General features: G+C 44.0%; 1 protein-coding gene across 2 annotated transcripts in view; it reads right to left on the minus strand.

Moving 5' to 3' along the window:
- Positions 1-10045: 10045 nt before the first annotated feature.
- Positions 10046-26268, minus strand: part of kcnd3 (potassium voltage-gated channel, Shal-related subfamily, member 3) — a 389518-nt gene continuing 373295 nt past the window's right edge. For both annotated transcript variants that reach the window (XM_060845058.1, XM_060845057.1), the window contains 2 exons: positions 19786-20036; positions 10046-10244 (listed from right to left, as the gene is read on the minus strand). In XM_060845058.1, the coding sequence (XP_060701041.1) occupies positions 10046-10244; positions 19786-20036 (450 nt within the window). The remainder of the gene's footprint in view (positions 10245-19785; positions 20037-26268) is intronic.

The following is a 26268-nucleotide window of genomic DNA, read 5'->3' on the forward strand; positions in this document are numbered from 1 at the left end:
AGCATTCATTGTCCATCCCTAATTGTCCAGAGGGCAGTTAAGAGCCAACCACATGTGACTGTGGACCTGGAGTCACATGGAGACCAGACCAGGTAAGGATGGCAGTTTCCTTCCCTAAAGGACATTAATAAACCAGATAGTTTTTTTCATGATAATTGACAATGCCTTCATGGTCACCATGAGACCCATAATTCCAGATTCTTTATTGAAATCAAATTCCACCATCCGTAATGGCAGGATTTGGGTCCAGGTCCCCAGAACATTAGCTGAGTTACTGGATCAACAATCCACTGCGGCCATTGTCTCCAAATGAGGCGGGTAAGGCCAGTCAAGTACCAGACAATGATCACCTCCAGTGAGGAGAATCCAATCATCATTGCTTTGTATTCAATTGCTTCACCAGGTTAAATCTCCCACTATCAAAGTCTTGGAGGTTACCAGTGGCCAAAAATGATGGGAACAAAGGCTGTTACTTCTGCAGGAGGCAGCTCATTTCTTGTCTCCCCAAAGCCTGTTCACCATCAATACGACCTGAGTCAAGAGTCTGATGGAATGCTCCCCATTTGCCTGGATGATTTCAGTTCCAAAATCAATAAGGCAGCTCGAGACCATCCAGGGCAAAGTATCCGACTTGATTGTACTCTATTTAGCATTTTCAATGTTCACTCCTTCTACTGCTTATGCGCAGTGGCAGCATTGTGTACCATCTACAAGATGCACTGTCAATGTCCTTACCAACACTATGGGTGCCCATACTCCACATGGACTATAGCAGCTCAAGAAGGCAGCTCACCACCATTCCATTAGGCAGTTAGCGACGGGCAATACATGTTGGGCCAGTCAGCAGCACCCACATTCTGGGAAAAATAAGATTAAAAACTGGGCTCTGACTTTGTCAGCAGCTCGGGTGTGAATCATTGTCCCGAGGATATTTATCTGAACGGGACAGGGATGAGGGACTTCGGTCATGAGGAGAAATAGGAGAAGCTGGGATTGTTCTTCTTCAAGCAGACGGGGTTCAGGAAAATTTAGGAGAGGCATTCACAATTAAGAGAGATCTGATAGAATAAATTGTGAGGAAAGCAGACAGTTGCTTTAATTTGGAATGTGATGAAACCTATAGAATTATAACTTTCAAAAAGGAATGAAGTAAAATCTTAAAAACAAAGAGAAAACAGCTGGTGATGGGAAGAGCAGTGCATTACATGGTCGCTTCTAAAGAGCTAGGATAAAGACAATGGGCTGAATGGCCTCTTTCAAAGCTAAAGGGTGCCATGTAGATATTATAGAGTTGAATCATCTATCTCATATTCTGTCCTCAGGGTGTGGCTCAGGGTGAAGGGAGTGTTACTGAACAAAGAGAACTAGTTCCTTGAAAGCAGGTAGACAAGATAGTGAAGGAGGCGTTTGGTACGCATGTCTTTATTAGTCAGTGAATTCAGTATAAGAGTTAGGAGGTCATATTGCAGCTGTACATTGGTTAGGCCACTTTAGGAATATTGCGTTCAGTTCAGGTCTCCCTGCTATAGGAAGGACATTGTTAAAGTTGAAAGGATTTACAAGGATGTTGCAAGGAATTGAGCTTTGGGAAAGGCTGAATAGGCTGGGGCTATTTTTTCTGGATTGTCAGAGGCTGAGGGGTGACCTTATAGAGGTTTATAAAATCATGAGGGGCATGGATAGGATAAATAGCCAAGGTCTTTTCCTTGGGGTGGAGGAGTACAGAACTAGAGAGCATAGGTTTAGGGTGAGAGGGGAAAGATATAAAAGGGACCTAAGGAGCAACTTTTTCATACAGAGGGTGGTACGTGTGTAGAATGAGCCGCCAGAGGAAGTGGTAGAAGATGGTACAATTAAAACATTTAAAAGGCATCTGGATGGGTACATGAATAGGGTTTAGAGGGATATGGGCCAAATGCTGGCAAATAGGACTAGATTAATTTAGGATATCTGACCGGTACGGATGAAGTGTCTATTTCCGTGTTGTACAACTCTATGACTCTAACTCTAATTGTTAAAGAATGGGAAATCACCAAGATCCCATTGGGAGTTATTTTTAATTTTAGCTGATCCTTGTGGAAGTTCTCCATGTGAAATGGTTTATATCACTGCCTCAGATAAGGCCTTTTTAAATTTAAAGTGGGTCTTGGCTGTGGGCCTCACCAGCTAGACCAAGTGTTAAGACCGTCCCTAGTTGCCCCTTGAGAAGGCGGTGGTGAGCTGCCTTCTTGAACTGCTGCAGTCCATGTGCTGTAGGTAAATCCACAATTTACAAGGGTTCAAAAGGTTCAGGGTTTTAACCCAATGACACTGAAGGAATGACGATATGTTTCCAGTTCAGGATGGTGAGTGGCTTGGAGGGGAACATGAAGGTCGTGGTATTCCCATGTATCTGCTGCCCTTGTCCTTCTAGATGGTAATAGTTCTGGGTTTGGCAGTGCTGCTTGTAGATAGTGCACAGTACTGCCACTGTGTGTCAGTGCTAGAGGGAGTGGGTGTAATGCCAATCAAACAGGTTACTTTGTCCTGGATGGTGTTGAGCTTTCTGAGTGTCGTTGGAGCTGCCCCCATCCAAGTAAGTGGGCACTATTCCATCCCACTCCTGACTGGCACCTTTCAGATAGTGGGCGGGCTTTAGAGAGTCAGGAGGTGGGGGGGCATTACCAGCTACAGGATTCCCAGCCTCGATCTGCTCTTGTCATAACTTTGTGTCTGGTCAAGTTCAGCTTCTGGTCAACTATCTTACAGAAGGTGGTGATGAACCGCTGCAGTCCACATGGTGTAGAGATACTCACAGAGCCGTGAGGAAAGGGGTCACAGGATTTTGACCCAGTGAAGGAGCAACGATGCATTTCCAAGTCAGGGTGGTATGTGGTTTGGAAGGAAACTTGCAATGAATAATGTTCTCATACTCCTCTGCAGTGGATGGCAGAGACCACGAGTTTGGGAGATTGTGTTGAAAAGACTTCAGCAAGTTGATGCAGAGATTGAAAGAGATATCACACTTGGTGACAAAGACTGTCTCACCACTATCGAGTTTATTGATCTCTTCTACTGTATGATGGATACAGAGATCATCTGATGCTGAGAATATATGACCATAGGCACTTTCCCTACATTGTCTTCCTGTTGAACTGTGATGGAGATTTCAAAAAGCTTTTTCATTTTCGTCTTCAACAGGAAGGCCTCAATACAAATATTAAAAATGAGACTAGTTAAAATAATACAGACACAGCACATAGATCAGAAAATTAACCCACCAGGACATGAAGCCATTCTATTAGCCTAGATACACGTCATATGATTGCTACAAAGTGGGTTGCAATTGTGTCCAAATACCATGTTTCAGCCCATCCAATCAGAGCCAAGGTGGCAACATTTTGGATACTGGGACCGAGAAACAAAATGGAGCTCACTTCCCAATCCAGAGAAAGAAAGATTGGTTTCGTAAAGGTGGACTTTCTCCAGATACATGGGGATGAGTAAGATTGTGAAAATGAAATTACAGAGGAAGGGGGTGCAGGAATATGCACAGGTCCACGATCTGTGATGATCTACACTAAGGATCAGCTTAAGGACATAACCGGAAAAAACTGAGTTTTGGACAATGAGAACTTTTGGTTTTGAATTTTCATCGTTAAAATTTCAGACACAATTTCAAAACCAAACAGTGTTTTGAAAGAGAATGGGGAGTGGGGGGGAGGGCAGAGTGGGTGAGAAAGCAGAATGTGTGGGAGAGGGGAATCTGTGGGTCAGGGGGTGGGGGGGGGAAGAGGGGAATCTGTGGGTCAGGGGGTGGGGGGGGGAGAGGGGAATCTGTGGGACAAGATGTGGGGGTGGATGGGGGAGAGGGGAATGTGTGGGAGAGGGTGTGAAGGGAATGGGGAGAGGGGAATGTATGGGAGAGGGGGTAGGGGGAATGGGGGAGGGGAAGGTGAGGGTCAAGTGTAGGGGGGATGGGGAGAGGGGAATTTGTGGGAGAGGATGTGTGGGGGTGGGAATGCTGGAGAGGGGAATATATGGGAGAACGGGTGGGGGGAATGGGGGAGAGGGGAATATGTGGAAGATGCTGTTGAGGGAAAATGGGGGAAAGGGGAATGTGTGGGAGAGGTTGTTGAGGGGGAATGGGGGAGAGGGTGCTGAGGGGGAGAGGGTGTTGAGGGGAATGGGGGTGGGGGAATGTGTAGGAGAGGGTATGCAGGGGGAATGTAGAGAGGGGAGGGAATGTAAGGGGTGTGTGGGGGAGTGAGAGGGAGAGGATGTGAGAGGTGGATGGGGGAGAGTGGGAGTGGGAGACGGTGTGAGAGGTGGATGGGGGAGAGTGGGAGTGGGAGACGGTGTGAGAGGTGGATGGGGGAGAGTGGGAGTGGGAGACAGTGTGAGAGGTGGATGTGTGGGATAGAAATGGGTAGGAGAGGTGAGTGAGTGAGGAGGGGAAAGGAGGGGAGAGAGGTGGGATGAATGGAGATGATGTTGTGGGTAATTGGGAGGAAGAGTTCATGGGAAAGGGAAAGTAGAAATCATATTGGTCAATGATTTATCTGAAAATATGGGCGATCTGCGTCCTGAAGGTCTTTTTATTAATTTGCCTGCACTTTGTTTAAATTTCAAATAGTTAATGAGTATTAGCTTCTCCTTCTGACTGGTCTCCATGGTGAGATTTCTGATTGAATGTATGTCCCTCACCTTCCGGCAAGTTCCTCGAGGGGAGTGGCTAACAGAAAGATTAGTCACATGTGTATCGAAGGTCCACTTCGAGCTCATTTTCATGACTCACTGGCATTTTCCTGGTGCCAGACCAGCTCAACACCCACCCCACCAAACCTGGAGACCCATGGCAGTATGGTAATGGGGAAGAGGTGTAGTCAGTGGGGGTAGATGAAGCCCTCTTTCTCACTATCCCAGTGAGTGATACACCAGACACACACCCCAGGCAAAACCATTCCACTGCAGGGGTATCCCCACCACACTGATTAACTACGGGCTGCATTGAATTGGAGCTGTCCATCGGGCTTCTGATGGTGCTTCCATTTTGAGTTGCCCTCATGCTCACTTTCTGATCTCAGCAACACCTACCTTCCCCGGTAAGGGTCAAATTGGGTCAAATCTAGGGTCTCCTACTTAGTTAGAAAGTGAACATGAAGTAGACATGTAGGAGTCTGACTCATGTGAGGTTGGGCACCCTAACAAAAATAGCACAGGCTCAGGTCCCTCAAATAGTCCCAACATTTGATCTGGAATGCAGCCTGATGATCCCTCATTGCCACTGAGTGAACCTCCCTGCTCCTCTAACTCTGATATTTACACTATAATCCTCTATCATAATCCTCCCAAGCTGCTGAAAGCAACATGTGGACGATTAACCTTTAATTCCTAGAGACAATGGTGGGGGGATGGAGTGGGGTGGGAGTGGGGTGGGGTGGGGGTTGGCGTGGTGAAGGAGGTTTGTCAGTGTCTGGTGGGACATCAGAAGAGAGTTGGTGCTATGTCATGAACCACTGAAATGACGTGACCCTGCGTCATTCCAATACATTAAATCCCAAGACATTGTTAGTCCCAAAGTAAATGATCATGTCCTACATTCCAATAAGATACAGAAATAAACAAAGATATTCCTAAGACATGAGATATAATAATCAGGATAATACTTTAGTCATATTGAAGTCCCTAAGTGTTAGTTCTATGTTAACTAGGTCTGACTACTCTCCTCTTACCAATGCTCCATTTCTGAAAGGGAAATGTCCTTGGAAAAGTGCAGCAGGTCAGGCAGCATCCAAGGAACAGGAAATTCGATGTTTCGGGCATAAGCCCTTCATCAGGAATGAGGAAAGTGTGTCCAGCAGGCTAAGATAAAAGGTAGGGAGGAGGGACTTGAGGGAGGGGCGATGGAGATATGATAGGTGGAAGGAGGTCAAGGTGAGGGTGATCCCTCCTCCTTACCTTTTATCTTAGCCTGCTGGATACACTTTCCTCATTCCTGATGAAGGGCTTATGCCCAAAACGTCGAATGTCCTGTTCCTTGGATGCTGCCTGACCTGCTGCACTTTTCCAGCAACACATTTTCAGCTCTGATACTTCAGCATCTGCAGATCTCACTTTCTCCTCCAGGGAAATGTCCTTCCCAGTTTCCTGCTGATCTGGGGTGGTCCATGGCTGGAATTCCATATTTTAATTTGTTAACTCCGTGGAGCTCTACAGTCTGGACAGAACATTTCGGAATGTTGTTGGACAACATTCCACAGAAGGAAGACCACTATTTTGCCATTACTCTCCACAGAAGAGGGCTGAGAGGAGATCGTGAGCAGCTTGGACAGATTAGATAGAGTGAAGCTGTGTTTTCATTTGTAAATCTGATCAGATGGGCCAATGGCCTGAGGAGTGGCAGGTGGAGCTTAATTTAGATAAATGTGAGGTGTTGCATTTTGGGAAGACAAATCAGGGCAGGTCCTATTCACTTAGTGAGAAGGTCCTGGGGAGTGTTGCAGAACAGAGAGACCTTGGAGTGCAGGTTCATAGTTCCTTGAAGGTGGCATCACTGGTACATATGACAGTGAAGAAGGAGTTTGGTACGCTTATCTTTATTGGTCAGTGAATTGTGTATAGGTGTTGGTAGGTCATGTCACAGCTGTACAGGACATTGGTTAGGCTACTCTGGCCAATTATGGTCTCCCTGCAATAGGAAAGATGCTGTTAAAATGAAAGGATGCAGATAAGATTAACAAAGGGCTGGCGGGTTTGAGTTATAGGGAAAGGCTGAATAGGTGGAGGTTATTTTCTTTGGGATGTCAGAGACTGAGGGATGACCTGATAGTTTTATAAAATCATGACAGGCATGGATAAGGGTAGCGGAGTCCAAAATTAGAGGGCACAAGTTTAAAGTGAGAGGGGAAAGATATAAAAGGGATCTAAGGGGCAACTTTTTCACACAGATGGTGGTGCGTGTATGGGATGAGCTGCCAGGGTAAGTGGTGGAGGCTGCTACAATTGCAGCAATTAAAAGGCATCTGGATGGGTATATAAATAGGGTGGGTTTAGGGGAACATGGGCCAAATGTTGGTAAATAGGACTAGATTAGTTTAAGATATCTGGTTGGCATGGATGAGTTGGACCAAAGTGTCTTTCCGTGCTGTAAATCTCTATGACTGTTTGAAAATGAAAGGGTACAAATTTAAGATAATGTACACATCTATTCTGATGTAAAAATCCATTCACTCAGCGAATCATTAATGGTTTGGAATGCAATGTCTTGAAACGTGGTGGAGGCAGGTTTAATCGAGGCATTCAAGAGGGCATTGGACAGTAGTGGTGTGCAGGGACAGGGGGAATAGGTGGGATTGGCCAAATGGTCTCATTTTGCATTTCTGTGATTCTGTAATATAGCAGATCTAACATGGAGGCTCCACCAGTATCCTACATTAACTTCAGGTCAAACCCAGAGGAGAATTGTTCAACATCTTGTCTCCAGCGTTCAAATGGAGCTCCCACCACCACTCTAATGGGAGACCTGAATAACGTCATTGACATTACTGCTGAATCGGGAAATCTCATGTTGTTCTGGTTCGTGAAGACATCTAGGGGAAGATGTTGGACATTAGGACATGCACTACCTATCAGTTGCTGTTAAAAGGAATGCTTGGAAAATTGCAAACAGCCTGTGCTGGATTTTCCAACTTTTTAAAAAATTATTCATTTGTGGGATGTGGACATTGTCAGCTGGGGCAGCATTTATTGCCCGTCCCTATTTGCCCTTGGGAAGGTGGGGGTGAGCTGCCTTCCTAAACTGCTGTTGTCCACCTGCTGTGAGTTGACCCACAATTCCTTAGGGAGTTAATTCCAGGATTTTGACCCAGTGACAAGGAAGGAACATTAAGATGGTGAGCGACTTGGAGGGGAACTTACAGGTGGCGGGGTTCCCACGTACCTGCTACCCTTGTCCTTCGAGGTGGAAAATGTTGTGTGTTTGAAAGGAGCTGTTTGAGGGTCTTTGGTGAATTTCTGCAGTGCAGCTTGGAGATAGTACACACTGCTGCTGCTGAGCGTCAGTGGGAGAGGGAATGGATGTTTGTGGATGTGATGCCAATCAAGTGGGCTGCTTTGTCCTGGATGGTGTCAAGTGTTGTTGGGGCTGCCCCCATCCAGGCAAGTGGGGAGCATTCCGTCCCACACCTGACTTGTGCCTTGTTGAAGATTCCCCAATGCCTGTCCATCAATGCTCCCAGCATTGCATTTCATTGCTGTTTTTTGGGTTCTGGCTGTGCACAAAAATTAGCTGCTTTTTTTATCCCCTAGTACAGAGATTAACACTGCAATAGTTATTAATTGATAATAAAGCACATTGAGATGCTCTGACGATGTGAACAGTGATTATATCAGCACACAGTCATTGTTGTTACCTTCTCCCCAGTTCTGCTGCATGTTTCCTTTGACAGACTGTTTTTTTCCATATTTTTCAGATGGAATTTTCTTTGTGTTCTAGCTTGCTGGAAGGATGAATTGATAACAGCACAGTGGGCATTTGGCACCCGTAGCCTATCTCCTTGCTTCATGAGATGAGGATTTTGTGATTTAGACACATATCAATATTTCCTTAGCTTTTACTTCTCTTTCATGTTTGGGTGCTATTGTAAGGATTACTTAGTAGTTTGAACACTGGCTCAGAAATTACCTGGCTGTCTGATCTCTCTGTCCTTGGCCTCCTGCACTACTCCAATTAATTCCTATGTTCATTTTAGAACAGCAACTCATCTTTTGTTTAGGCAATTGACAGCCTTTGGATTCAAGGTTAAATTCAGCAATTTCCGATGATAACCACTGCTTCCAACAGCAGCTGTTGATAATAATTTTGCTCTTGCTAATTACACCCAACTTCTGTTTATCCCATTTTCTCTTTTGGCATTATTCCCTCATCTGGCCATCCATCCTATCTGAGCTGTTCCGTCTGTACTTCACCACCCCTTCCCTTTTCCCGCACTTAATTAAAAACTGTTCCATCTCTAACTTTTTTCTGGTTCTGTAAAGTTAGCTTTGTTTCTCTCTTCTGCAGACGCTGCCAGTTCTGCTGAGCATTTCCAGCATTTTCACCTTTATTTCAGCTAAAGTTCTGGAAAGAGGAAGCAAAACATTTTGAGAATAAAGCAAATCTCCAAGTTTTCGATTCACACTTAAATTTTTTTTTGCAAAATACAGAAACCGTTTCTTCTGAACTAAGTCTAATAAAGTCACGCTACGTAAGTGAGAGAGCGAACGGGGGTGATACTGGGAAGGGAGGATTCAGTGCGTGGAATGGCTTAATTTGCTGGATACAGTTTTCTGCTCACAATACACCCACAAACTGTACTTAAACTGACAAACACCATGTTTACACGATGCTGCTTCTTGTCAGCATGAACATTGAGATGTCACATGGATCAAACAGCAGAAATGAAAGCTCTTATTGTAACTACAGACCATAAGCAGACAAGTTATCTGCCGTCAGTGGCTAATAGCTGTCTTCTGTTCCACATGTAACACACACTAGAAACGTGTCAAAAAGTGGGGACTACAACAACATCTGGATCCTAAATCTCTTGTCTTTTGTGTCTTTTTTGTTAAGTCACTCTTCCACATGGAAAAAAAAATCCTGCTTGCTCTTCTTTTTTATCAAATTGGCTCACCTTGTCACATTTCCAATTTGTGAATAAATATTATCCATTTTAAACATCACCTAAATTAGGTACAGTACTTTAAAACGGCACAGTATGGAGCTGGTTCCTTTTGTAGCTCCCAAAGTGTCCCTCACTTTGGAGTCTCTCCGGCGTTGGTCCTCTCGAGTTTCCCCGGTTATTCTTCTCATTGAAAATAAAGACTAAACAGAAATCAAAAAATCTGGATTGAAACTGTGCCGTCGCTTTGAGACGCAAACGCGGTGACCTTGGATCACCCTCCCCCTTTCACTGGGATTGGTCTCATTCACAATTTCCCCTCTCACCCTTGCTATGCGATTGCCAGTGTCATGCTTGACGATGTGATCTTTGAGGTGACTGATTGCTGGGGAAGGGCTGGAATTTTACAAGGCAGACACTTTCACGATGTTACAGCTTGCGGCTTCCATGCTGGTGCTGGACTGGTTGGGGATAGCAGGCTGATGCTCCCCCTCGGGTGTAGTGCCGGGCGGGGTGGGGATACTGATGATCGCTGTGGCGATCTGCGAGCTCTTGCAGTTGATTCGCAGACCCTCCTCCGATTTGTCGTTCAGGCTGGAGCGGCTGCAGTGATAGAGGGAGAGAGAGAAAATCCAGATGATCAATACCTGCAACTCCAGCATTGTGTAAAAAGTGAGGTCTGTAGATGCTGGAGATCACAGTTGAAAATGTGTTGCTGGTTAAAGCACAGCAGGTTAGGCAGCATCCAAGGAACAGGAAATTCGACGTTTCGGGCATAAGCCCTTCATCAGGAATGACCTGATGAAGGGCTTATGCCCGAAACGTCGAATTTCCTATTCCTTGGATGCTGCCTAATCTGCTGTGCTTTAACCAGCAACACATTTTCAACTCCAGCATTGTCCCTGTCACACAAATACAGAGAGCAAGTGGTGCCCATTCAACTCTGCTCCAACATACAATGTTTTTAAAAATTCATTCACAGGAAATGTTCTTCGTTATTTCCTTATTTTTCTAATTATTTTCCCTAAGAATTTGTACTGAAGGATCTGAACCGAGGTACTTTTGTACCTATTGTCCTACTATCTGACTGTAATGTTTATCCTTTTAACTATGTCTTATTTCTAAGTATACTATGGATCATTGTACAGTAATGGAACTTTTTTCTTCTTTATTTCTCTTTTTGTATCTAAGATTTGTACCTAGGCACTTTATACCTAAGATGGCACCATGAGAGGTGACGTTATAAACTTTCTATTGTACTCTTTTGACTACACAGAGTCAAACAACATGGAAACAGACCCTTCGGTCCAACCAGTTCATGATGAACATAATCCCAAACTAAACTAGCCCCACCTGCCTGCTGCTGGCCCATATCCCTCCAAACAGTTTTTATTGTGGAGAAAGGAATGGAGTCTAGAGAATACAGAGAAATAAACTTTGATGTTTTAAAAACAGTTCACACTACAGAAGAGGAAGATCGAGAGGTCTTAGAGAATATAAAGGTGGATAAATCTCTGGGACCTGATCTATCTCACAACATTGTGGGAAATTAAGGAGGAAATTACGAGACCCCTTGCAGAAATATTGCATCATCTATAACTGCGGACGAGGAGCCTGGTGACTGGAGAGTGGTTAACTTTTGTTTCAGAAAAGTTGTAAGGAAAAAACATGGAACTATAGACCTGTGGGTTTGACTTCAGTTGTGGGTGAATCGTTGGAGCAGATTATAAAAGGTGGGATTCATGGAGATTTGGGATCATCAGCATGGATTTGTGTGAGGAAAATCATGTCTCACAAACTTGATTGAGTTTTTTGAGGAAGTTACGAAAAAGATTGATGATGGCAGAGTAGTAAATGTTTACTTGGATGCTGGTAAAGCCTTTGGCAAAGTTCCACATGTTAGACTAATTAGTAAAGTTGGGCCACGTGGGATTCAGGGTGAACTTGCCAATTGGCTACAGAATTGTTTCAATGACAAGAGACAGAGAGTAATGGTGGAGGGCTACTTTTCAGACTGGAGACCTGTGACCAGCGTTGTTCCACAGGGATCGGTTCTAGGTCTTCTTTTGCTTCTCATTTGTATCAATGATTTTGACAAGAAGATAAAAGGCATGGTTAGTAAATTTGCAGGCAATGCCAGAATTGCTGGCATAGTATACAGCAAAGAAAGTTTTCTAAGATCACAAAGGGATCTTGATCAAATGAGTCAATGGCCTGAAAACTGGGAGGTGGAGTTCAATCTGGATCCTTGAAAGTGGAGTCACAGGTAGATAGGATAGTGAAGGCGGCGTGTAGTATACTTCCCTTTATTGGTCAGAGTACTGAGTACAGGAGTTGGGAGGTCATGTTGCGGCTGTACTGGATATTGGTTAGGCCACTGTTGGAATATTGCATGCAATTCTGGTCTCCCTCCTATCGGAAAGATGTTGTGAAACTTGAAAGGGTTCAGAAAAGACTTAAAAGGATGTTGCCAGAGTTGGAGGATTTGAGCTACAGGGAGAGGCTGAACAGGCTGGGTCTGTTTTCCCTGGAGCGTCGGAGGCTGAGGGGTGACCTTATAGAGGTTTACAAAATTATGAGGGGCATGGATAGGGTAAATAGGCAAAGTCTTTTTCCTGGGGTCGGGAGTCCAGAACTAGAGGGAATAAGTTTAGGGTGAAAGGGGAAAGATATAAAAGAGACGTACGGGGCAACTTTTTCACGCAGAGGGTGGTATGTGTATGGAATGAGCTGCCAGAGGAAGTGGTGGAGGCTGGTACAATTGCAACATTTAAGAGGCATTTGGATGGGTATATGAATAGGAAGGGTTTGGAGGGATATAGGCCGGGTGCTGGCAGGTGGGACTAGATTGGGTTGGGATATCTGGTCGGCATGGACGGGTTGGACCGAAGGGTCTGCTTCCATGCTGTACATCTCTATGACTCTATGACTCTAAATGTGACGTATTGCATTTTAGTATAACAGGCAGGGGTAGGGCTTTATACAGTTAATGGTAGGGGCCTTGGGTAGTGTTGTAGAACAGAGGGACCTAGGAGTGCAAGTTAGAAAGGCGCTTAGCATGCTTGACTTCATTGCTCAGTTCTTTGAGTGTAGGAGTAGGGACGTCATGTTGAGGTTGTACAGGACATTGGTGAGGCCTCTTTTGGAATACTGTGTACAGTTCTGGTCACCCTGTTAGAGGAAGGATATGACCAAGATGGAGAGAGTTCAGAAGAGATTTACCAGGACGTTGATGGGCATGGAAGGTTTGAGTTATAAAGAAAGGCTGGATAGATTAGGACCTTTTTCACTGAAGTGTAGGAGGTTGAGAGATGATCTGAAAGACGTTTATAAAATAATGAGGCGTCTAGATAGAGTTAATGGTAGTTTCCCCTAGTTTGGGGGATTTCCAGACTAGAGGGCACATTTTTAAGGTGAGAGGATGGAGGTTTACAAACGATGTGAGGCAAATGTTTTACACAGAGATGTGAAAGGCACTATATAAATACAAATTTTTTTCAAACGTGTAGCCCAATACTCTGTTAGTTTTGTTAACTGGTCAACATGGACAGTGCAGAGTCTGGCATCCATTCTCAATCTCAGTCATTCTTGTCAGCTGCTAGTTTAACAAATTTCGTTGTGTTTCCTATTTTGTCTTCCAGGGTCTAAGGTCTTGAATATGCTTTCTCTGCCTTAGTTCTGCCCATTTATAAAGTCCCAGTTGTTTCTTCACACACTCGACCACAACAGCGTTCAGGAAACATCACGTTTGTCCAGCACACCATCCAACATTTTAGGCATTGATCCTTCCAGCACCAGCACACACCAGCAGCCATGAGTACTGTTCACAGAAAACTCTATCAAGGATCTCTCCACTCAGCCTTCAATTAAAGGGAGAAGCAGTAGGGTCTTGGAAACTTTTTCAAGTTCCTCTAGGACTGGAGCAAATAAAAGCAAAATACTGCAGGTGCTGGACATTAGATTCTGAAGTTATTAGATTAGATTCCCTACAGTGTGGAAACAGGCCCTTCAGCCCACCAAGTCCCCACCGACCCACTGATGATTAACCCACCCAGTCCCATTTCTCTCTGGCTAATGCACCGAACACTACAGGCAATTTAGCATGGCCAATTCACCTGACCCGTACATCTTTGGACTGTGGAATGAAACCGGAGCACCCGGAGGAAATCCACGCAGACAATGTGCAAATTCCACACAAACAGTTGCCTGAGGCTGGAATCGAACCTGGGACCCTGGTGCTGTGAGGCAGCAGTGCTAACCACTGAGCCACCGTGCTGCCCTAATCTGAAATATAAACATCAAGTGCGGGAGAAGGTCTGGCAGCATCTGTGGAGAGAGAAACAGAGTTAATGTTTCGAGTCTAATAGCACTCTTGGCATGTTACTTGATATGATTTCAAGAACAGTTCCATCAAACTCAAAACATCAATTCTGTTTCTCTCTCTCCACAGATGCTACCAGACCTGCTGAGTTTCTCCGGCACTTTCTATGGTTTTCCCCTAGCAAGCATATGCTATCCTGGCTTGGGTACACATTTCTTCATTGTCACTGGATCAGAATTTAAGGACTATCCATCCAACGGCACTATGGGTGCATCTTCATTGTCTGGACGGCAGCAGTTACAAAATGATACCTCTGTTCGAAGAGTTAATCTTTGAGAACAGATAGCATAAACCTGACCTCCATTGTGGATAATTGAGGTTTATTTAAAGTTTAATAATGTGGGGATTGAGGTTCATTTAAAGTTTAATAACGTGGGGATTGAGGTTCATTTAAAGTTTAATAACGTGGGGATTGAGGTTCATTTAAAGTTTCATAACATGGGGATTGATGGTGAAAAAGTGGATGAACCTTCAGCATCTTCAGCATAGAATCAGGGACAGGCCATTCAGCCTCACTCTGTCATTCGAACCATCCCTGAGTTATACATTAACTCTATCTTCATCTCTTGGGTGTGAAAGCCAATTCCAATTAAAAACAAAATAGCAAATCCAAAGGAAACATTTATATTCCTAAATTTAGAGCATTCAGTTCAGTGGTTAGTGAATCAATTTTTTTAAAACAATAATTTATAAGTTAATGGCTGCCATCACTTACTTTAATTTTCAATTACAGATTTCATCAATTGAAATCAAATCCCACCAGCTGCCATGATAGGACTTGAACACATATTCTGGAAGCATTATTCACCACAGATCCTCAGACAGCACCTTCCAAACCCAAGACCGCTTCCATCTAGAAGGACAAGGGCAGCAGATACATGGGAACACCATCTCCTGCAATTTCCCTTCCAAACCACTCCCCATACCAACTTGGATATATATTGCCATTCCTTCACCATCATGGGGTCAAAATCCTAGAATTCCCTCCCTCATGGCATTGGGTTAACCCACAGCAGGTGGGTTGCAGTGATTCAAGAAGGCAGCTCTCCACCACCTTCTCAAGGGCAAATGGAAATGGGCAAAAAAAGCTGGGCCAGCCAGCGACACCCACATATTATATTATTAGGCTGGTGCTGCTTGTTTACTGGCAGCTTCTCTGCACTTGGAATGTTTAATTACAATCATTGAGATGATTCTGGTAAAAGGGGCCATCAGGGATGTTTCTTGAAATTTGTGATGTGGAAATACTGGTGTTAAACTGGGGCAGACAAAGTCAGAAGTCACACAACGCCAGGTTTTAGTCTAACAAGTTTTTTTTTAAAACCAGAGTCCTTCATCGAAGGAGCAGCCTCCAAAAGCTTATGATTTTAAATAAACCTGCTGGATTATAACCTGGTGTCCTGTGACTTTTGAAATCTGGACATTACTCAGCATTAGAAGCTTGAAGTCCTCACTGTGATCATTGAGTCGATGTGTTTATCTAATCCTTCAACCCATCTCACAAGGGAAATGGAGTAAATTGTATTCACGGCATCTTCAAACCCTCAGATGCTCACTCGGGATTTTTACATTTTAACTATTAAAGGATAATCAGTGCCAAACAATATTGAGACCATTGGCTATTACTTTGTACAATGCACTGTTTCTGGGATAGTTTTCAATGTACATTGAAACAACCTGATATTTATCAATATTTTATGCCCTACCTTCAATAATAAATTAGGCAGTAGCTACTCAGAGTTCCAAATGTTTTGAAAAATGCATGAACTTATCCATTATACCAAAAGTTGCAAAGTTGGATTGAATGGATAGGTTTTAGATCAATGTGTCACTTAAGATTTGTACATTAATCTCACTGCTTCCCCTTTAAAAGCAATGTTTCCGATGAGTCATAAACAGCAGACAATCAGCTAAACTGAGCAATGTATGTTCACCCAGTACCATATGCCTTACATTTGTTGGACAAGGGAATGGGTAATGGTAAAACTGCCATAGAAAGGTGAGACACACAACTGGGGGCTAATATTGTAACCCGCTATGTGCGACCCCTGATCACATCCATGTGGAGGATCAACCCAAGGGCAGCTCATAGAATCCTACAGCAAAAGAGGGAGCCATTCTGTCCATCTGCCTATACTGCCTCTTTTACAGCCCTCTCCTTGCAGCCCTTCAGACATTCCCTTTTCAAGTATTTATCCAATTTCTCTTTGTAAGTGACAAATAAATCAACCTTTATAGTCAGCACATTCGAGATCACAAATGGGTTGGCGCTATAGCTCAGTGGTTAACACTGCTGCCTCCTAGCGCCAGGGACTTGGGTTCAATTCCACGTGTGGGTGACTATCTGTATGTAGTTGGCACATTCTCCCTGTGTCTATGTGGATTTGCTCTGCAATCCTTCCATAGTCAAAAGATATATAGGTTGGAGGGATTGATCATGCTCAATTTGATTAGGGATAGTCAATGTGGTTTTGGTAGGTCGTGCCTCATTAACCTATTGAGTTCTTTGAGAAGGTGACAAAACAGGTGTATGAAGGTAAAGCAGTTGATGTGGTGTATATGGATCTCAGTAAGGCATTTGATAAGGTTCCACATGGTAGACTATTGCACAAAATATGGAGTTTCGTGATTGAAGGTGATTTAGTGGTTTGGATCAGAAAATTGGCTAGCTGAAAGAAGACAGAGGGTGGTGGTTGATGGGAAATGTTCAGCTTGGAGCTCAGTTATCAGTGGTGTGCCACAAGGATATATTTTGGGGCCACAGTGTTTATCATTTAAACAAAAATGATCTGCATGTGGGCATAGAAGGATGGATTAGTAAATTTGCGGATGACACTAAGGTAGGCAGAGTGGTGGATAGTGCTGAGGGATGTTATAGGTTACAGAGAGATGTAGATAAGATGCAGAGCTGGGTTGAGAAGTGGCAAATGGAATTTAATGCGAAAAAATGTGAGGTAGTTCAGTTCTGAAGAAGTGACAGGAATGCAGAATACTGGGCTAATGGTAAAATTCTTGGCAGTGTCGATGAACAGAGAGATCTGTGTCCAGGTGCATAAATCCCAGCAAGTTGCCACCCAGGTTGATAGGATTGTTAAGAAGGCATAAGGTGTGTTGGCGATTATTGATAGGGGAATTGAGTTTCAGAGCCACAAGGTCATGCTTCAGCTCTACAAGACACTCGTAAGGCCGCACCTGGAGTATTGCATACAGTTCTGGTCACCACATTATCGGAAGGATATGGATGCTTTGGGAAGGGTTCAGAGGAGATTTAGATTAGATTACTTACAGTGTGGAAACAGGCCCTTCGGCCCAACAGGTCCACACCGACCCACCGAAGCGAAACCCACCCATACCCCTATATTTGCCCCTTACCTAACACTACGGGCAATTCACCTGACCCACACATTTTTGGACTGTGGAAGGCAACCGGAGCACCCGGAGAAAACCCACGCAGACACCGTGCAAACTCCACACAGTCAGTCGCCTGAGTTGGGAACTGAACCCAGGACTCAGGTGCTGTGAGGCAGCAGTGCTAACCACTGCGCCACCGTGCCGCCCACGAGTAGGATGTTGCCTGGTATAGAGTGAGGGTCTTACAGGGAAAGGTTGAGGGAACTGAGGCTGTTTTCGTCAGAGAGAAGAAAGTTGAGAGGTGACGTAATCGAGAGTATAAGATAATCAGTGAGACCCTTTTTTCTCAGATGGTGATGGCGAACACGAGGGGACCTAGCTTTAAATTGAGGGGTGATAGATTTAGGACAGATATTAGGGGTAGTTTCTTTGCTCAGAGAGTAGTAGGGGTGTGGAACGGCCTGCCTGCAACAGTAGTAGACTCGCCAATTTTAAGGGCATTTAAATGGGTATTGGACATGCATATGGATAATAATAGAATGGTGTAGGTTAGACGGGCGTCAGATTAATTTCATAGGTTGGTGCAACATCGAGGCCGAAGGGCCTATGCTGCGCTGTAACATTCGATATTTTATCTTCTAAATTTCCCATAGTGTCCAGGGGTGTGCAAGCTGGGTGGGTTAGCCACGAGGAATGAAGGGCTACAGAGATAGAGTGGATGGATTGCTCTTTGGAGGGTCGGTGTGGACTCAACGGGCCAAATAGCCTGCCGCCACAATGTAGGGTTTCTATAACTAGCAAAAAAAAATCTTCTCATCTCCTTCCAGCTCTTTATCTCCTATGGATATATAGGGGTGTGTGTGACCATAAATTAAAGTAAAGATTGAGAGAGGGGTTCATAAAGCATTGAGTACCTACACTTTATTAATGGGAGCATAAAATAACAAGAACAAAGAGAGAAATGAAAGAGGCATTTAAAATCATGATAGCTTCTGGACAGAACAGATGGGGGAAACTGTTCCTATTGTGTGGAAAGATTGAGAATCAGGAGGAACAGATTTAAGGGAATTAGCAAAAGAAGCAAATCTATTTTGGTTGAGTGGTTGAGATCTGGAATGCACTGCCTAAATTTCTGAAGTTTAGAAGAACTAAGGAGAATCTCATAGAAACCTGAAACATTTCAACAGGAAAAGACAGGTTAAAGACAGGAAGGATGGTCCTGTTGAGTCAAACACCAGGACAAACAGTTTCAGGATATTGGAAAAGCCTTAAAACTGAGCTGAGGAGAAATATCTTTGTCCAGAGAGTGGTGAGCCACTGGAGTTCCCTGTCTCAGAAAACGTTTGAGGCCAAACATTGATTATTTTTAAGAAGGAGTTTGATATAGCTCTTAAGGCTAAAGGGATCAAAGGGTATTGGGGATTAAGAAGGAACAGGGGACTGAATTGGATGATCAGCCGCAATCATATTGAATGGCAGAGTAGGATTGAAGGGCCGAATGGCCTACATTTGTTCCTTTTTAAAAGTTTTCTATGTTTTTAAGAAAGTGTGGATGAGGTAGGTTAAGTCGAGGCATTCAAGAGGAAATTGGATTATTATCTGAAAAGGAATAATGTGCAAGATTACAGGGAGAAAGTGGGGCTATGATATCCAGGTGAACTCCTCAGTGGAGAGCTGGCACAGACATGATGGGCCGAATAACCTCCTTTTATGCCATAACAATTCAATAACTACATCTGTGCTTTCCAAGATTTAACTGAGATGTGCTTGATGGTGAAAGCGTCTCTCAAACTCAGCACATTTACTGACAAAAAAACTACATTTGAACACACTTTCTACTCTGCCCTCCAACTCAAACTCAACGCTGACTTGGAGAATTTCTCAGCAATGGCCAGCAGCCCCCAGAGCAGAGCTGTGGGCTGTTGCTGTGGATTACCGTGAGCCCTGTGGTATTACCTGGTGTTGAAGGATTAGTGTGAGTCCTGTGGTATTACCAGGTGTTGAAGGATTAGTGTGAACCTTGTGGTATTACCTGGTGTTGAAGGATTAGTGTGAACCCTGTGGTATTACCTGATGTTGAAGGATTAGTGTGAACCCTGTGGTATTACCTGGTGTTGAAAGATTAGTGTGAGCTCTGTGGTATTACCTGGTGTTGAAGGATTAGTGTGAACCCTGTGGTATTACCTGGTGTTGAAGGATTAGCGTGAGCCCTGTGGTATTACCTGGTGTTGAAGGATTAGTGTGAGCCCTGTGGTATTACCTGGTGTTGAAGGATTAGTGTGAACCCTGTGATATTACCTGGTGTTGAAGGATTAGCGTGAACCCTGTGGTATTACCTGGTGTTGAAGGATTAGCGTAAGCCCTGTGGTATTACCTGGTGTTGAAGGATTAGCGTGAGCCCTGTGGTATTACCTGGTGTTGAAGGATGCCTGCTCTCCACTTTGGATGTGAATGGTACTAAGTTCCTGCATGCTCCTCAGGTGAGCGGCTGACACACTGGAGTTGGGAAGATGAGTGGACTTCTTGTTACTGCGACGGGAGCAGCAGGTACTGGTTGTCCCAGACTCCGAGGACAGAGATGGGCTGTGGGTGGACGGACAATTCTGCATTGAACCTTCCAGGCAGTTCTGTTCATAAACCGGTTCATCGAGCAACTCGTGGTTCTAATAAAATGCAAGAAGAGATTAAATGTTTAAATTATGGAGGCACTTGGTGTAGAATGAAGCACATCATCTTTCACAGGGAATAAGGAACTGCATTTGATCTGGGTCCGAGTTAATAATTCTGATATTCATACCCTAAGGTGAATCTGGTTTAATTTGTGCATGAATGGGATTTGGTTATTGGAATACTTCCTTTTTCAATCAGTCTTGAATGTTCCAATTACCTGTTGAATAAATAAATGGCCAAAGTTTAGCTTCAAATTTCTATTGCAGGACACTGCAAAGAAAAACTTGGGAACTATACATCAGTAAGATTAACATCTGTGGTAGTTAAGTTACTTGAAAATATTCTGAGGGATAAGATATATATGCATTTGGAAAGACAGGGTTTTTGATTAGAAATAGTCAACATGGCTTTGTGCATGGGAGATCATGCCTCGCAAATTTGTTACAATTTTTTAATGAAGTGACCAGGAAGGTTGATAAGGGCGGGGTAGTAGATGCAGTCTATATGGAGTTCAGTAAGGCTTTAGATAAGGTTCCACATGGTAGGCTGCTTTGGAAAGTTAGATAGCATGGAATCCAGGGGGAGCTGGCAAATTGGATTCACAGTTGGCTTGATGGTAGGAAGCAAAGGGTAAAGGATGTTTGGCCGTCTGGAGGCCAGTGACTAGTGGAGTGCCTCAGGGGTCGGTGCTGGGACTATTGCTGCTTGTTATCTACATCAATGATTTGGATGAGAATGTACAAGGCATGGTTAGTAAGTTTGCTGATGACACTAAAATAGGCGGCATCGTGGAAAGTGAGGAAGGTTATCAGAAATTGCAGCAAAATGCAAATGGAGTTTAATATTGATAAGTGCAATTTGGAAAGTCAAATCAAGGTAGGAGTTTCATGGTAGGGCCTTAATGAGTGAAGTGAAACAGAGGAACATTGGAGGTTGTGTGCAGGTGAAGAAGGCTGTTGGCACACTGGCTTTCATCAGTCAGGGCACTGAGTACAGAAGTTGGGAAGTTATGTTGCAGTTATACAGGATATTGGTGACACTGCACTTGGAGTATTGTGTTCAGTTTTGGTTACCTTGCTATAGGAAGGATGTTATTAAACTGGAAAGAGTGCAGAAGAAATTTACAAGGATGTTGCCAGGACTCAATGGTCTGAGTTATAGGACAAGCTAGGACCTTTTCTTTAGTGTGTAGGAGACTGAAGGGGGTCCTTATAGAGATGTATAAGATCATGAAAGGGTATGTATAAGAGGCATGGATAAGGTATATGCACTCAGTCTTTTCCCCAGGGTTGGGGAATTGAGGACTAGAGGGCATCTGTTTAAGGTTAGAGGGGAAAGAATAAAATGCAACCTGAGGAGCAACTCTTTTACACATAGGGTGGTACGCATATGAAATGAATTGCCAGCAGAAGTGGTTGAGGTGGGTACATTACAAACTTTTAAAGGCATTTGGACAAATACATGGAGAGGAAAGGATTAGAAGGATACGGGCCAAGTGCAGGGAAATGGGGCTAGTGTGGATGGACATTTTGGTCGGCATGGACCAGTTTGGACCAAGGGCCCTGTCTCCATGCTGGAGGACTCTATGACTCTATAACACTTTCATTTGTATAGCACCTTTGTTGCACATGGCCTGAAAGTGCCAATACTGAGGAGCACCATAAGCATCAGGAGATCATAAGGACTTGTAGGAAAAGCAGCAGAGGATCTTGAAAGAATGAGATGCAATTTCTCCGTAATAATGTCTTCTCAATGTAACCTGTAACTAGTTTCTAATGTGTCATCAACAGCATCTTGTTGCTACAGGAGACTCTTCTGGTTAGACCGGGAAACGGTATCCGTCTGCTGCATTAGACCAATCAGATCCTGTTATTTCCTCCATTGGAAGAGAATGGTGGCAGCAAGCTCCATCATATCCTGCACCTCATTCTGCTTAAAGTCACCATCGTCTGGCCTCCCTTTAGAGAAATCAAGAGGGAATTGGTGGTGGGGCTAATTTGAGGGGCATCACACTTTGAAAGTGGGGCTTCTGAGTCCACTGGCTGAATCAACACCTACATACGTTGTAGTGAGCTGACAACCTCATATAATGTCTTCCACAAGCTCAGAAAGTACCAAATGCACTTTACCATCAATGGTATTGACCAAACTGATTCCTGGGAGGCAGGACTGATGCATGAGGAGAACCTGAATTGGTTAGGATTCTATTTGTTGGAGGTCAGAAGAATGAGGGATTGCGGGTGGGGGATGGTGTGATCTCATAGAAACCTCTACAATTTTAACAGGACTAGACAGGGGTAGATACAAGAAAGATGTTCCCAATGGTGCGGACGGGGTTCTGGAACAAGGGGTCATAGTGTGAGAACATAGGGCAAACCATTTAGGACTGAGATGAATAGAAATATCTTCACCCAGAGAATGGTGAGCCTGTGGAATTCTCTGCTTCGGAAAAGCTTTTGTGGCCAACACATTGTATATTTCAAGTTATGCTGTGTTGGATTACATACTTGGGGCCCATTAGGATTAAAGGATAGTTGGGGGAAAGGCAGAAACAGGCTATTGAGTTGGATGGAGAAAGTGAGGACTGCAGATGCTGGAGATTAGAGTGGTGCTGGAAAAGCACAGCAGGTCAGGCAGCATCCAAGGAGCAGGAAAATCAACGTTTCAGGTAGGAGTCCTTCATCAGGATTGAGTTGGATGATCAACCATGACCATAATGAATGGGGCAAGCAGGTTTGAAGGGATGAATGGCCTACTCCTGCCCTGTTTCGATGATTCAATATACTTTGTCATTGTTTTGCGGAGGATACGTGGTAACTAATTTCAGCAAACAAACTCCCACCAAGAACAATGAGATAATATCTTCACCATCTGTTTTCGGGTGATTGGTTAAGAGTTAAATATTGGTCAATGTCAGATGATGCTGAATTAAAAACTGTTTCAATGTATACGTGTGCGAACAATTTTACTGGGGACTGAACTATGACAAGCCAAACTGTTCACATGGAACTGAAATAAATTCCGTCTCACGCAGGCTGGATTTAAATCCAGGTGCCTGGAATAAAGGAGCACCAAGTTCCACCTGCACTGAAAGTGTGGAATACCATTTGATTTAAAAAAAAATCTTCTAATTAACTTATTACCGAATGTTATTGCATACCTCTAGAGTGGGTGGGACTTGAACCCAGGCCTCCTAACTCAGAGGTAGCGACACTACCAGCACACTACAAGAGATCCTAAACAACATTGCTGAACAGACTGTTCAAAAATATCAAAGGTCATCACCTATTGCTAAGTGTTTATTTTCCTCAAGTTAACTGGGGAACTATTGTGAAAAAGCATGTTTTAACAGAAGCAAGTAACAAGTAGGTGATGTTAGTTTTGTGGCAATGCCCCAGAATTAGTGATCTGATGATCCAGGCCATGGGTTCAAATCCCATTGTATTAGCTGGTGGATTTTAAATGCAATTGAAAAACAAAACCTGGAATTTAAAGCTAAGCTCAGTAATGGTGACTATCAGCCATTGTTGTAAATGCCCACCTGCTTCACTAATGCCTCTTAGGGAAAGAACATTGACTTCTTTACCCAGCCTGACCGACACGTGCCTCCAAACCCAGAGTGCTTAGTGGTTGACTTTCAACTTCCCATTGAAGTGGCCGAGCAAGCCATTAAGTTCCACTAGAGATGGGCAACAAATGGGCAATAAATACTATTCTCAATCAAAAACCACGGTGGCACAGTGGTTAGCACAGCTGCCTCACAGCGCCAGAGACCCGGGTTCAATTCCCACCTCAAGCAACTGACTGTGTGGAGTTTGCACATTCTCCCTGGGTTTAATCCGGGTGCTCCAGTGTCAGGTTAATTGGCCATGCTAAATTGCTCATGTTAGGTGAAGGGATAAATATAGGGGTGGGTCGGTGTGGACTTGTTGGGCCGAAGGGCCTGTTTCCACACTGCAAGTAATCTAATCTAAAGAACTGTGGATTCTTTAAATCAGAAGCAAGCACAGAAATTGCTGGAAAGGTTCAGCAGCATCTGTGGTGAGGAAATTAGAGTTAACATTTCAGGTTGAGTGACTCTTCCTAGAACTGAAGTGTTAACTCTGAATTCTCTCCAGAGATGCTGCCAGACCTGCTGAGCTTTTCCAGCAACTTCTGTTTCGATTTCTGAAATGCTATTCATGAAAGAACAAATGAAACCATTCTGCCCCATCAGGCCTAAGATAGCGTCGTCCAATTTCACCCTATTCCTCTTGCTTCTTCTCTGATTAACGTTTGAAGTTTTGCTCTTCACATATTTATTCTATTATTGTTTAATGATTTTTGATGTAACTGCTACCACCACCCTTTTAGGCAACATCCACTAGATCATTTTTAAAATCTGTTATACTCACCTTCCCAGCAATCCTTCACTCCTCCCTCACACCTCTCGGCAAATGGAGGGCCTGATGCCTGAGGTAAGTTTTTTAAGCTGTTATACTCACCTTCCCAACAATCCTTCACTCCTCCCTCATAACAATTTGCTGCTTAACAATAAAGGTTCCTACGATGTCTCTGGCCTTTTTTTTTGCCAGTCACCTTTGATCTCTTTTCTGACATTCCTGCTCCTGAAAACATATTTCCCCCTTTGCAGAAATGGGAACGATACATCCCAATAAAAACAAAGAAAAAAGTGGAGTAAACTCAGCAATTCAGATAGCATCTGGGGAGAGAAATCGTGAGTCATTCCTCCTGACTCAGCCAAGCCTGTTCACCATCTACACAACACAGTCAGGAGTGTGATGGAATACTTCCCTGTTGCCTGGATGGGTGCAGCTCCAACAACACTCAAGAAGCTTGACACTATCCAGGACAAAGCAGCCCCCACTTGATTGGCACCACATCCACAAACATACACTTCCTTTATCACTGATGCTCAGGAGCGACAGTGTGCTCTTACTGTGCACTCCAGAAGCTTGCCAAAGACCCTGAGACAGCACCTTCCAAACCCACAACCATTTCCATCTAGAAGGGCAAGGACAGAAAATACATGGGAACACCACCACCTGCAAGCAATCTCCTCTAGCCACTCACCATCCTGACTTGGAAATATATCGCCGTTCCTTCACTGTTGCTGGGTCACAATCCTAGAATTCCCTCCCTAAGGGCATTGTTGGTCAACCCACAGCAGGTGGACTGCAGCAGTTCAAGAAGGCAGCTCACCCCCACCTTCTCAAGGGGGCAACTAGGGACAGGCAATAAGTGCTAGCCCAGCCAGCGACACCCACATCATGTGAGTGAATTTAAAAAAAAGTGTTCATGCTACAGGTCGATGATCTGATCCGAACTCTGATGAAGAGTCATTGACCTGAAATGTTAATTCCGTTTCTCTCTCCACAGGTTCTGCCAAATCCACTCTGCCTGAATTTGTTTGTGCTTATTTCGAATTTCTGCAATATTTTGTCTTGATATTGATGAATTTACTCTTATGAATGTCCCTTTAAATCAAAAACTATTTCAAGCACTCTGCTAGCTACAGAACACAGCATTCATTTAATTCATCCTGCTCTTGAATCTGAATAAAGGGTATACACATCTGGAAATAGAACAGTTACTTTGGTGAAGTCAAAACATTCCCCTGGTAGTTAGATTGAAAGCTATTTTCTCACAATGTCATATTTTATGTGACCCACTACTGCACTGTGGCTGTCTTAGGAATGATTGATGTTGTTGGTAAGTTCCTTTCTTAGCTTCACACAGGTGATCTGGTAATATAAGCTAGTAACATAAAGGAGAAGGAAGATTGAGGGAGGAGAGTTTTGGCATTGCCTATGGGCAACTGGTAAAGTGTGAGAGGAATGGTACGGTGAGGATCAGAATGGAATGGATTGGGATGGGATTGGATAGAGGATGTTGCATGAAGAGGTCTCGAAAGGGGTGAGTTTTCAGATGGTGGGGTGGGATAGGAGTGGACTGAGGTGAGTTGGTGAGAAAATAAATGGGGTGGCTTGAGAAAATCTGGGGTGAGTTGGATTGTGCGGTGTGTGTGTGTGATCAGATGTAATACGTTGGCATGGGTCAGCCTAGAGAGGGAGGGAACAAGATGGAATGGGCTGTGTTGGGATAGACTGCGTTGGGGTGAGGTGGACTGGAATGGATTGGCAGTGATTGGGATTGGGCTGAATGTTATCTTTATGCCCAGAGTGTGAAAAGTAAAGTAGAGTCCCCAAAATGTGATGACTATTG

This window comes from Hemiscyllium ocellatum, chromosome 26, assembly GCF_020745735.1.
Source record: "Hemiscyllium ocellatum isolate sHemOce1 chromosome 26, sHemOce1.pat.X.cur, whole genome shotgun sequence".
In the NCBI taxonomy this organism is placed as follows: Eukaryota; Metazoa; Chordata; class Chondrichthyes; order Orectolobiformes; family Hemiscylliidae; genus Hemiscyllium; species Hemiscyllium ocellatum.